At 38.3% G+C, this 13,135-nt stretch overlaps 2 protein-coding genes across 2 annotated transcripts; both read left to right on the top strand.

The window, feature by feature from the left end:
- The first annotated feature begins 497 nt into the window (after positions 1 to 497).
- LOC137105792 (5-hydroxytryptamine receptor 3A-like) lies at positions 498 to 3,359 on the top strand. Its single transcript, XM_067488403.1, has 5 exons — positions 498 to 632; positions 1,822 to 2,032; positions 2,120 to 2,281; positions 2,436 to 2,521; positions 2,727 to 3,359. The coding sequence occupies exons 1-5, from the start codon at positions 537 to 539 to the stop codon at positions 2,955 to 2,957; spliced, it is 786 nt and encodes a 261-aa protein (XP_067344504.1). The 5' UTR covers positions 498 to 536; the 3' UTR covers positions 2,958 to 3,359.
- A 3,746-nt stretch (positions 3,360 to 7,105) lies between these two features.
- On the top strand, positions 7,106 to 12,794 carry LOC137106076 (5-hydroxytryptamine receptor 3A-like). Its single transcript, XM_067489090.1, has 10 exons — positions 7,106 to 7,201; positions 8,628 to 8,788; positions 9,108 to 9,152; positions 9,266 to 9,375; positions 9,633 to 9,802; positions 9,931 to 10,091; positions 11,243 to 11,453; positions 11,541 to 11,702; positions 11,857 to 11,942; positions 12,148 to 12,794. Exons 1-10 carry the CDS (start codon positions 7,165 to 7,167, stop codon positions 12,376 to 12,378), a joined length of 1,374 nt encoding a protein of 457 aa, XP_067345191.1. The 5' UTR covers positions 7,106 to 7,164; the 3' UTR covers positions 12,379 to 12,794.
- Positions 12,795 to 13,135: the final 341 nt, after the last annotated feature.

The raw sequence follows: 13,135 nt of genomic DNA, 5'->3' as shown, positions 1-13,135 counted from the left end.
CAAACTTATCAAAAACAGCAAAGAGTTAACGAATCACATGCCCACTGGTGCCTCCTTTTCCTGCCACCTACCCCCCCTCCCCCTTTCTGTGGATTAACAAGTGTATTTCACCTTCAGTTTTGTTGTATTGTATTTCTATATGTGTATTACTACATATGTGTATCGTCATACAGGATAGAGAAGGACAAAGCCCCTCCTGCTCCTCATCTGGTCATTACCTATGATGGTAATGTCATAATTATCAACGACCAGGTGTTAGTCAGCACCTGCAGCATGCACGTTTACAAATTCCCCTTTGACATTCAGGTCTGCAACCTCACCTTCAAGTCTGTCTTACACTCAGGTGAGCCTGTAACATGTTGTGTTCCTATAGTTCTTTATATTTGTGTGCTTTAACACACACCACATAGCATTTATTCCTGTTTGCTTTGTGACTCTGCTGTGAAACCTTCGTTATTCCTCTTACACCAGATGAGGAAATCAGCGTATCACACAACGCCGACTCCTCAGTTGTGACTAGGTTCTCCCGCGAGGTGATGAGGACCCAGTCCGAGTGGTTGTTTATCAGCATGAACGTCACAGACAAAATGGTCAACTACTTTGACTTTAACCAAAGTACCGTTATTTACACGGTAAGTATTTCTGGATATAGCCTACAACCACACAGAGGCAGAAAGAAAGTGGGTTAAGTAATGTAACTATTTAAAGTATTTGTACTTTTTTGTGAATGTTTATATTTTATTCCATGTAAGTATTACTTCCTTTACCCCACCAGAGACTTTGCTACAAGAACATGCTATGTGATTTATTTATTTAAAAAAGTTTAGAGTAGACCTGGATTCCACTTTGACCAGTCTCACAACATTACAGGTTATTAATGTGTTTGCATTGCAGTTTTGTTCTGTCCCACTGGAAAAGTTTCATTAGTGGAGGCTTGTATACCCATGTATTTGGTTTTTGGTGCTGTTGCCACAGGCCCACAGTTCTGGTTACAAAGGGGCCCACGTGGGCCTCAGAGTTCCTGTCTATTTAGTTTTTTTGTTAAATAAATTTGATTAAAGCTTGTGTGGCCTGATTGGCTTGACCACTGCCAAGAGGTTCTGGTCTTTTCCAGCAAACAATGGATGAAAACATGGCACTCGTTCACTCCTCTGGAAGTTGCCTAGCGATCCATACATGGAAAAAAAAACAATCTTCCAGATGATTTTCAAGCTTCCACATTTTTCCACCCACGGACCATGTACACTAACAACCATCAACACATGGATGAGCTAAAATAGAAGAGTCCTATGGCTGTTTGAGATTTTCCAAACAACTTATGTGACTATATGAATCAAATTGTGTATTGTCAGGGCAATTAATGGGGTTCGTGATGCTCAGAAAAATTAACTCACCATTTTATTGCCCTCTTTTCCAACAATTTCCTATGAGAAAAATCTTTTTGGGGCCAACATGAAAGTTGTACTACCATCGCTGGCCACTACGGCAGAATTGCAAAATTGCCTCATTGTCCAGTGCTGATTTGGGAGACTTTAAAATCCCCTAAAAGGAGTGGCCTGCAATGCATTCTGGTTCTCTGTACTAGCACAATAGAAAACGAAAACTTTTTTCTGTCCCTATTCTCTGTTTTAGTATTTGTTTCCTTGTCTTCCTGCTCCTTTGTTCTTTCTTTCATCTTATATTTTCAGTTTATAAAGTATTTCTTTCTATATATTTTTTTTATCTCAGAAGTATTAAATACAGTATCTGCAATACCTGAAGCAACTAGCTTTAGTTACCAAATGTTGAAGTGAGCAATCTAACCTGATTGTAATTTTACAGATCACCATGAAGAGGCGGTCGACACTCTACATCGTCAACTTTATAGTCCCTGTCCTCTTCTTCTTGTGTCTGGACTTGTCCTCCTTCCTGATCTCCGAGCATGGGGGCGAGAAGCTGAGCTTCAAGGTCACTGTGCTGCTTGCTGTCACTGTGATGCAGCTTATTCTGAACGAAATTCTGCCTTCGACGTCAAACAGAATTCCACTTATAGGTAAAGCTATTTTATGATCAGGAACAGCACATACTGACTCAATTTATTGTATTTGTCCACATCATTTCTGCTGATTTCTCGGCCCAGCGCTCTACTGCTTTGGGATTTTTGGTCTGATGCTGCTCAGCCTCCTGGAGACAATCATGGTGATGTACCTGATAGAAAAAGACAATAAGACAGATACAAAGCAAAACCTGAATGAGGACTGTGGAGACAAACAAGGAAAAGCCAGTCACCACTGTTTAGGAGGTGAGAGTCACTACAACAAACTGAGACATGTCTATCAATGTTCATGAACTCAACAGATTTAGACAATTTGTAAAGAAGTTTATACGTGAATGTGTAAAATGATTATTATTTTGAATGTGTACTAACCATGTTTTGTGTCGAATGCATCTTACAGAAGTTAATAAACTGTTTTTCTGTGAGTGTGGCCGTGATGTGTCTTCTAATAAAACACCATCTGAACTGCTGCCGATGACCAAAGAGGTGAGAATTAAAGTCTTTTTTGTTCAACATAAAGAGCACAAATGATCACTGACCACAAAACTACAACATGAGAAGTAGCTCAGTCTGTTTAGTTCTGTGTTCACATTGATGGTGGATAATGATGCACACTAAATTAGTTGGCCTTGACAGATTTCAGATTTTTAGCATAATCTTTTCACTAACCACAGTTCATTAAACTTTTCAGGGAAGCAGCAACCAATTGATGGAGGGTTCTCAGTCCTGTGAAAAGCTTCCTGATGAGCTGACGGCAGTGCTGAAATCGCTGATTCTCATTCTCAACAACAAACAGGAAGAAGGGGAGCCTGGCTACTGGACCAAAAAAGCTAAAACAATCAACAAAGTTTTCTTCGTTTTCTATGTCACAGCAGCTACTATCTTTATGCTCTTCATGTATTTTAAATGGAACAAGGTATAAATTTGCTATTGCTAAAAAAAAAAAAAAGGAGAAATTGCATGAATGAGTTGAAAGTTTCTCCAGGGCTGTGAACATTGCATGTTGCCAAAGTTAATGGGATCATTCTTGGTGATCTTGCACGATCAGTATCATGAACCCTGAGGACAAAAAAAGGACTTGTATTTATACCTATAGTACCATCCTACCTTCTTTATAACCCTATTACTAACATTAGTAACTTACCTAAAAAAATGTTACTTCATCAATGTGTAACTTCATCATTTCAGAGACTTATATAATTGACAGATATTAAATGTGATTCTCTATATGATTCAGTAATACTGTGTTGCACCTGTACTCTGCTTTAGATGTACTTCATGTCATATTTGCTACTGTTTCTAAATGAATGCACCAAAATAAAAGTGTGAGTAAAGAATTAACAGTCTGTGGTGGCCAAAAAAGCACAAATGACAATGACATGAAATGATGGAAAATGACCACAAAGAGAAGTAAAGCAATGATGTTCAAAGAGAAGTAGTCATTTGTGTTTCACACACACACAGAGCAGGTTTATTAAAATAGTCTCATTATTAATCACAGTTTATTAATCTACTTTTCAGGGACGCGGACCTGACAATTACATGTTGTTCTGCTGCTGTAGCAAAGCTGATGAGGAAACACGCACTTGGCTTTTCAGGTCATTTGAAGTGTTTCAGTGGTAACTACACACATTTTACCCAGTCTTGGATGCATTACCTATTGTTTGCACCCAGCAGAGGTGTAGGACCCCAAGGAGCCTCTCTTTGAACTAATTTCTTACTATGCATTTATTTAAACTATTACAGACAGACCCAAAGACCACAAATAGACAAAATAAGCACAAAATACTCAAAACAATGAATACAAAGAGAACTGACTTCCTCAGGTTTTTTCCACATTGTACGTAGTACGAGTGCAGGCAAACATTGTCTCATGGTCTGTATAATAGCTCATATCAAAGACATACAGTATTGTATGTTATACTCTACTAATTCTTGTACACTTACTATATGGCTTCAGATAAGGTGGTTGACTTGTTGTCTACGTTGTAAATCCTCATCTAGTCAACATTAATGCAATTTTTAAAAAGGCAAGTATCTCCAACTTGCTTGTACCGGAGCTTTCTGTTAAAAATGTGTTTTGTGCAAGCTGAGTCACGAAAGCAGAAGACGTTATAAACAATGTATTTTTTGTCTCTTATTTTAGTACATGCAGTATATACAAAATCTGATAGCAATTGCAATGATCCTGTAGGTTGAGGGCGACGCTCATGCAGTTTCTCCACTTTTACAGAAAAGCTGTGGAGAACAACGTGACGTGGACTGAAACAAAACCTGTTACTAATAGGTCTTAAAAAAGGCCATGGAAGGACGGAGTGACGTTACACCTGCTTGTGCAGGTTGGTTTAATGAAGTGATTCCTGTCTCGCTCGTTTTCACTATTCTGAAACGTGTAAAGGAGTGTAAAAGAGAAAGAATTCACCAGATCCTTCCCCCAAATATTACAGATAGATCTTCACGTACAACATTGCTAGAATCATCGATAAGGCCCCAATCCCTCTTAGACTGCTTTTTACTCATAGATCTCTCTGAGCTAACTTCAATTATTACCTCATCTTAACCAACAACCTGTGTTAAACCACCACTTAAAAAATCCTGTGTTGACCCAGGTGTTTTAGCCAATTACAGACCAATATCTAATGTCCCCTTTATTTCTAAAATAATTGAAAAAGTAGTTGCAAAACAATTATGTGATCACCTTCATAGGAATAATTTGTATGAAGACTTTCAGTCAGGATTTAGAGTTCATCATAGTACAGAAACAGCACTGGTGAAAGTCACCAACGATCTCATGGCCTCAGATACTGGACTAGTCTCTATACATTGATACCATTGATCACAAAATGTTATTACAGAGACTGAAACATGGAATTGGGATTAAAGGAGCTGCATTAGGTTGGTTTAAATCTTATCTATCTGATAGATTTCAATGTGTTCATGTTAATGATGAATCCTCCATGCACACAAACTATGAAGTTCCTTAAGGCTCTGTGTTAGGACCAATTCTTTTTATTTTATATATATATAAATATATATATATATATATATATATATATATATATATATATATATATATATATATAAACATATATATATATATATATATATATATATATATATATATATATATATATATATATATATATATATATATATATATATATATATATATATATATATATATATATATATATATATATTTACATATATATCTCCTTTAGGCAACATTATTAGAAATCATTCCATAAATTTCCACTGCTATGCTGATGATACCCAGCTATATTTATGTATAGAACCAGATGAAAATAATAAGTTAATAAAGATTCAAGCATGCCTACAAGACATAAAGGCCTGGATGTCCCACAATTTTTTACTTTTAAACTCAGACAAAACTGAAGTCATAGTATTTGGGCCCAAAAATCTCAGAGATATGATGTCCACCTATATTGTTACACTAGATGGCATAAGTCTGGCTTCCAGTACTACTGCAAGGAACCTTGGAGTTATTTTTGACCAGGATTTGTCCTTTACCTCACATATAAAACAAATCTCTAGAACGGCCTACTTCCACCTACGGAACATTGCCAAAATTAGGAGCATCCTGTCTCAAAGTGATGCCGAAAAACTGGTCCATGCATTTGTTACCTCTAGGTTGGACTACTGTAATTCCCTACTTTCAGGATGCCCCAGTAACTCCCTAAAGAGCCTGCAATTAATCCAAAATGCTGCAGCAAGAGCGCCGTCTGGAACTAGCAAGAGAGATCATATTTCACCTTCACTAGCTTCTCTCCATTGGCTTCCCATTAAATTTAGAACAGAATTTAAAACCCTGCTTCTTACATATAAAGCTCTTAATGGTCAGGCTCCATCATATATAGAAGACCTCATAGCACCATATCATCCCAGTAGACCACTTCGATCTCAGAATGCAGGCCTACTTGTGGTTCCCAGAATTTCCAAAGGTAGAATGGGAGGTAGAGCCTTTAGCTATCAAGCTCCTCTCCTGTGGAACCAGCTCCCAGTTCAGATTCGGGAAGCAGACACCATCTCTACTATTAAGTCTAGGCTTAAAACCTTCCTCTTTAATAAAGCATATAGTTAGTTATAGTTATGCTGCTATAGGCTTAGACAGCTGGGGGACCCACCCCCCTGATGCACTGAGCTCCTTTCCTCCTCTTGACCCCCTCTCCTCTCACCCCACAGTTGTCCCCACTGTATGCCATTAACTCTGTGTGTTCTCTCCCGTAGTTGTCTTTGTCCTTCTCTGTCCCCCTCTCTCTGTCCCTTTCTGCAGGTGTCCCCAGCTTTGAAGCTGTGTGTCTTCCAGCGTGCAGCTACTGGTCCTACCAACCTGCCCAATGTTTCGTTGTTGCTTTTTGTTGCACTGTTCTTTTCTCTCTTCACTTTCCACTCACCCCAACCGCTCAAGGCAGATGGCCGTTCACCCTGAATCTGGTTCTGCTGGAGGTTTCTTCTGTTAAAGGGAGTTTTTCCTCTCTACTGTTGCCTATGGGTTTCTCCAGAAGGAATTGTTGGGTTCTCTCTATACATCTTTATAATCTTGACTTTATTCTGTAAAGTGCCCTGAGATAACTTTGTTGTGAATTGGCGCTATATAAATAAAGTTGAATTGAATTGCATTAAAACAACTTGGATTACAAATTTAGTGTAGTAGAAAGAACAGACATTTGGTCTTAGATGTAATGGAGTAAAAAGTCAAAATAGCCATAATAACATGTTAAGAAAAAACTATTTAAGTATTTAAAAATGTTTGTACAGTACCAAAGTATTAAAGCTACAGTATGAAGAGGAATAAAAAACTCTACTCAAATATGAGAAGATCAAAGACTTGTGTGGACTCCACAAAGCCTTGTTCTTAAATTCTATTAATACACGTTAGTGGTATTATTCTTGAAAGCATCCACGCTGTGCTTTTAGTGCCTAAATGGGATGCACATCATCAGCGATTGAGATTCCCTGCCTTAGATTGTGATATTAAACCAAAGGATTGGTCACTTGGTTTGCCCTCCCCTTTCTAGTGAGGATAAGTTTGAGGGTTTTTTCCGGCAAACTTCAGAGAGGATGCACATTTATTGTACGCAAAGCTCACAGAGGGTCCTACAGTCACAATGCTTGCTGGTTTCTTCTTTCTGCTCTTCCTCACAGGTAAGGCTTCTGCTCATCCTCACACTGTTCATGTTGTTCTGGGTAATCTATACTATTGACCTCAGAATTAACTGTAAATGGCCATTTTCTAAGTTTTAATGCTCTTATTAATAATACGAGTGGTAACATGGTACAGATTTTTCTAACTGGATGATCACATCAGCTGATCGTGTACTGCACATGTTGATTTGACCAGATGCCCCTTCTGACAAAACCCTCCCCATTTTTATATGGCTTGGGATCGGAGCTCAGATGTATGATATTAACCTCAGTGGTTGGAGCAGGGCTTTTTGGGGCATCGATGTCTTTCCCAGTCACACTTTTTTATGTGGTCAGAGAAAGTTGCAATTGCCACTGTGGGCAGCCACTCTACCAACAAAGCAACTGCCACCTATGTATGATTTCATGATTAGGCTGAATTTGTCAGAAAGGTGAAAATTAAGATAATGTGTTTATTATTGAGGTCAAAGTGGGTAGTGGAGTGCATTATAAGAAGAGTTGGCGCTACGGTTTTGGCCACCTCATTCATTTTAAATAGGATGGCAAAAACATTAGAACCAGTTACTTCGATGAGGAAACAGCTTGTCATAACAGGATCCGTGTTAACAGCTTCAAAAAATAAGTGGCATCACTTCGTCATGTGTTATTATGATGTTCAACCTTGACAGTTATGGTAATTTCCAAAATAATTATCTCAATTTCCAAATTTTCACAACCACAAAAGCAAAGGTTTTGTATTAAACACACTTGGTTTATACTAATGCAGTCTAATACATCAATCCTGCAATAAGTCAGGACAACAGCAGATAACATTGCCAACCAGTGAAGGAATAGTTTCACTAACTCCCCCTCAAAATGCTGCAACTGAACGAGGTTTTCATACACACTGGATATTGCATCTGCATGGATTTGGTAGTTCAGTAGATAGTGTAAACAGGCTGATCGTTTGAAAGCCCAAAGGACTGAACGCTAACATTTAAAAAGCATTTGGTGGTCAAATCCATGAGCGGTCAATCTTTGTCATAATGGCCTTTCTGTGACCACAATCGTTACTGCAGACGTTAAACTTGTTGTGCTAAATGCTAAAACTATACTAATGTGCTCACAGTAACAACACTACTGATATTTTGGAGGCATAACATGAAATAACAAAGTCTGCTGCAGGTCCTATAGCAGGCTAAGTTCAGGTAAAAAGATCCTAGTTTGGGTTAAAATAAGTACTAGTAGTTTCTCCTAAAGTCCACTTTTTTACTGCAAAAAAAAAAAAAAAAGAAAAAAGAAAAACAGGGCCTCTAAATGTAACTATGGCTCGTGGTAAAATGCTTGTACCAGCAAACTATGGGGTCACTTTTTAATGAATGTTCATATTGTGTCATGCACATTATTATATCATATACCTATGATTTGACTTTTGTTTTTGCTCAAGATACGACGTCTTCTGAGGAAAACTGCAGTTATCAAGATGTTTTAAACTACTTGAACTTGACCAAAAGTAACGAACATTTCTTCATGACTCGGCCTGTTAAAAACCACAGAAATGCCACCCAGCTAACAGTGGATATGGTGCTCTATGCCATTCTAGATATGGTAAGTACTTGTTGGTCTAGGTCCTCTGCTGCAAAACTTCATAAACTCACGACCCTAAAAGTTGTTCCTAGGATCCTCTGGGTGTCCACTGACTGTTAATTTGGAGCTTTGGTGACCGACGACAGCCTGTGGCAAAAATCACGCAGTGTTATATGTAAATATAGGATCAAATTCTGACAGTGTGACTGGTGCCATTATCCACAACTAGCCTATGATCCAATGATCAGAATAATATTCATAGAAACCGGCAGTAACTTGTAAATAACCCATATATTTTTTGACACTGTTATGGTTTTCAAACACATTTCTTTGCTCGTAGAGGGAGAAGGAGCAGACATTTGTTCCTTACGTTTGGATGATCAAGGTGAGTTTCTCTCTCAGAGAGAAAGACAGTTTTGGTTGGAAGAATTCCTCCTCCTCCTCTTCCTCCTCTTCTACCTGTGAGTTGTTTCATTTCCTCCTCGTTTTCTTCCGTAGGAATGGCAGAACGAGTACATTAGTTGGGAACCTGCTGATTTCTGTGGTATTCAGAAAGTTATGGTTCCTACAGAAATTATGTGGAAGCCAGATCTCACTATTGAAGAGATGTAAGTTAATAACATGAATTACTATGTTTTATGTGTATTGTTACACATTGTAGTTTGCAATAGCTTGTTAAGTTCTGAAACGTACAAACTTATCAAAAACAGCAAAGAGTTAACGAATCACATGCCCACTGGTGCCTCCTTTTCCTGCCACCTACCCCCCCTCCCCCTTTCTGTGGATTAACAAGTGTATTTCACCTTCAGTTTTGTTGTATTGTATTTCTATATGTGTATTACTACATATGTGTATCGTCATACAGGATAGAGAAGGACAAAGCCCCTCCTGCTCCTCATCTGGTCATTACCTATGATGGTAATGTCATAATTATCAACGACCAGGTGTTAGTCAGCACCTGCAGCATGCACGTTTACAAATTCCCCTTTGACATTCAGGTCTGCAACCTCACCTTCAAGTCTGTCTTACACTCAGGTGAGCCTGTAACATGTTGTGTTCCTATAGTTCTTTATATTTGTGTGCTTTAACACACACCACATAGCATTTATTCCTGTTTGCTTTGTGACTCTGCTGTGAAACCTTCGTTATTCCTCTTACACCAGATGAGGAAATCAGCGTATCACACAACGCCGACTCCTCAGTTGTGACTAGGTTCTCCCGCGAGGTGATGAGGACCCAGTCCGAGTGGTTGTTTATCAGCATGAACGTCACAGACAAAATGGTCAACTACTTTGACTTTAACCAAAGTACCGTTATTTACACGGTAAGTATTTCTGGATATAGCCTACAACCACACAGAGGCAGAAAGAAAGTGGGTTAAGTAATGTAACTATTTAAAGTATTTGTACTTTTTTGTGAATGTTTATATTTTATTCCATGTAAGTATTACTTCCTTTACCCCACCAGAGACTTTGCTACAAGAACATGCTATGTGATTTATTTATTTAAAAAAGTTTAGAGTAGACCTGGATTCCACTTTGACCAGTCTCACAACATTACAGGTTATTAATGTGTTTGCATTGCAGTTTTGTTCTGTCCCACTGGAAAAGTTTCATTAGTGGAGGCTTGTATACCCATGTATTTGGTTTTTGGTGCTGTTGCCACAGGCCCACAGTTCTGGTTACAAAGGGGCCCACGTGGGCCTCAGAGTTCCTGTCTATTTAGTTTTTTTGTTAAATAAATTTGATTAAAGCTTGTGTGGCCTGATTGGCTTGACCACTGCCAAGAGGTTCTGGTCTTTTCCAGCAAACAATGGATGAAAACATGGCACTCGTTCACTCCTCTGGAAGTTGCCTAGCGATCCATACATGGAAAAAAAAACAATCTTCCAGATGATTTTCAAGCTTCCACATTTTTCCACCCACGGACCATGTACACTAACAACCATCAACACATGGATGAGCTAAAATAGAAGAGTCCTATGGCTGTTTGAGATTTTCCAAACAACTTATGTGACTATATGAATCAAATTGTGTATTGTCAGGGCAATTAATGGGGTTCGTGATGCTCAGAAAAATTAACTCACCATTTTATTGCCCTCTTTTCCAACAATTTCCTATGAGAAAAATCTTTTTGGGGCCAACATGAAAGTTGTACTACCATCGCTGGCCACTACGGCAGAATTGCAAAATTGCCTAATTGTCCAGTGCTGATTTTGGAGACTTTAAAATCCCCTAAAAGGCCTGCAATGGCCTGCAATGCATTCTGGTTCTCTGTACTAGCACAATAGAAAACGAAAACTTTTTTCTGTCCCTATTCTTTCTTTCATCTTATATTTTCAGTTTATAAAGTATTTCTTTCTCTATTTTTTTTTTATCTCAGAAGTATTAAATACAGTATCTGCAATACCTGAAGCAACTAGCTTTAGTTACCAAATGTTGAAGTGAGCAATCTAACCTGATTGTAATTTTACAGATCACCATGAAGAGGCGGTCGACACTCTACATCGTCAACTTTATAGTCCCTGTCCTCTTCTTCTTGTGTCTGGACTTGTCCTCCTTCCTGATCTCCGAGCATGGGGGCGAGAAGCTGAGCTTCAAGGTCACTGTGCTGCTTGCTGTCACTGTGATGCAGCTTATTCTGAACGAAATTCTGCCTTCGACGTCAAACAGAATTCCACTTATAGGTAAAGCTATTTTATGATCAGGAACAGCACATACTGACTCAATTTATTGTATTTGTCCACATCATTTCTGCTGATTTCTCGGCCCAGCGCTCTACTGCTTAGGGATTTTTGGTCTGATGCTGCTCAGCCTCCTGGAGACAATCATGGTGATGTACCTGATAGAAAAAGACAATAAGACAGATACAAAGCAAAACCTGAATGAGGACTGTGGAGACAAACAAGGAAAAGCCAGTCACCACTGTTTAGGAGGTGAGAGTCACTACAACAAACTGAGACATGTCTATCAATGTTCATGAACTCAACAGATTTAGACAATTTGTAAAGAAGTGTATACCTGAATGTGTAAAATGATTATTATTTTGAATGTGTACTAACCATGTTTTGTGTCGAATGCATCTTACAGAAGTTAATAAACTGTTTTTCTGTGAGTGTGGCCGTGATGTGTCTTCGAATAAAACACCATCTGAACTGCTGCCGATGACCAAAGAGGTGAGAATTAAAGTCTTTTTTGTTCAACATAAAGAGCACAAATGATCACTGACCACAAAACTACAACATGAGAAGTAGCTCAGTCTGTTTAGTTCTGTGTTCACATTGATGGTGGATAATGATGCACACTAAATTAGTTGGCCTTGACAGATTTCAGATTTTTAGCATAATCTTTTCACTAACCACAGTTCATTAAACTTTTCAGGGAAGCAGCAACCAACTGATGGAGGGTTCTCTGTCCTGTGAAAAGCTTCCTGATGAGCTGACGGCGGTGCTGAAATCACTGATTCTCATTCTCAACAACAAACAGGAAGAAGGGGAGCCTGGCTACTGGACCAAAAAAGCTAAAACAATCAACAAAGTTTTCTTCGTTTTCTATGTCACAGCAGCTACTATCTTTATGCTCTTCATGTATTTTAAATGGAACAAGGTATAAATCTGATATTGCTAAAAAAAAAAAGGAGAAATTGCATGAATGAGTTGAAAGTTTCTCCAGGGCTGTGAACATTGCATGTTGCCAAAGTTAATGGGATCATTCTTGGTGATCTTGCACGATCAGTATCATGAACCCTGAGGACAAAAAAAGGACTTGTATTTATACCTATAGTACCATCCTACCTTCTTTATAACCCTATTACTAACATTAGTAACTTACCTAAAACAAAATTGTTACTTCATCAATGTGTAACTTCATAATTTCAGAGACTTATATAATTGACAGATATTAAATGTGTTTCTCTATACAATTCAGTAATACTGTGTTGCACGTGTACTCTGCTTTAGATGTACTTCATGTCCCATTTGCTAATGTTGCTGAAAAAATATCTCAAGCTCTGTGTAATTACAGAAATAAACAACAAAAACAAAATCTTCTTTTTTTTCTTTCTTTCCATGTTTGTGAGGGCAGTGAGAGTGAACCAAAACAGTAAGCTGAAATTCTGTGCAATAACAATTTAAATAAGAGCAGTTTTATCTAAATCGTCAGAGGAGAAACTATGGCTTGTAGAGTAAATTATCCTGACCAGCACTTATAACTTTTAAGTACTTACTTTACTTCAGTGGTTGCTTCAGTCTAAAGACATTAGGTTATCTGGTGACTCAAAATTACCTGGAGGTGTGAATGTGAATGTTGCCTGTCTTTAAATGTCTATTTAAATTTCTCTCTGTGTTGGCCCTGATGGACCCCTCCTCTC

This window comes from Channa argus, chromosome 20, assembly GCF_033026475.1.
Source record: "Channa argus isolate prfri chromosome 20, Channa argus male v1.0, whole genome shotgun sequence".
In the NCBI taxonomy this organism is placed as follows: Eukaryota; Metazoa; Chordata; class Actinopteri; order Anabantiformes; family Channidae; genus Channa; species Channa argus.
Note: the sequence above shows the minus strand (reverse complement) of the source record. Positions and strands in the feature narration are given on the sequence as shown.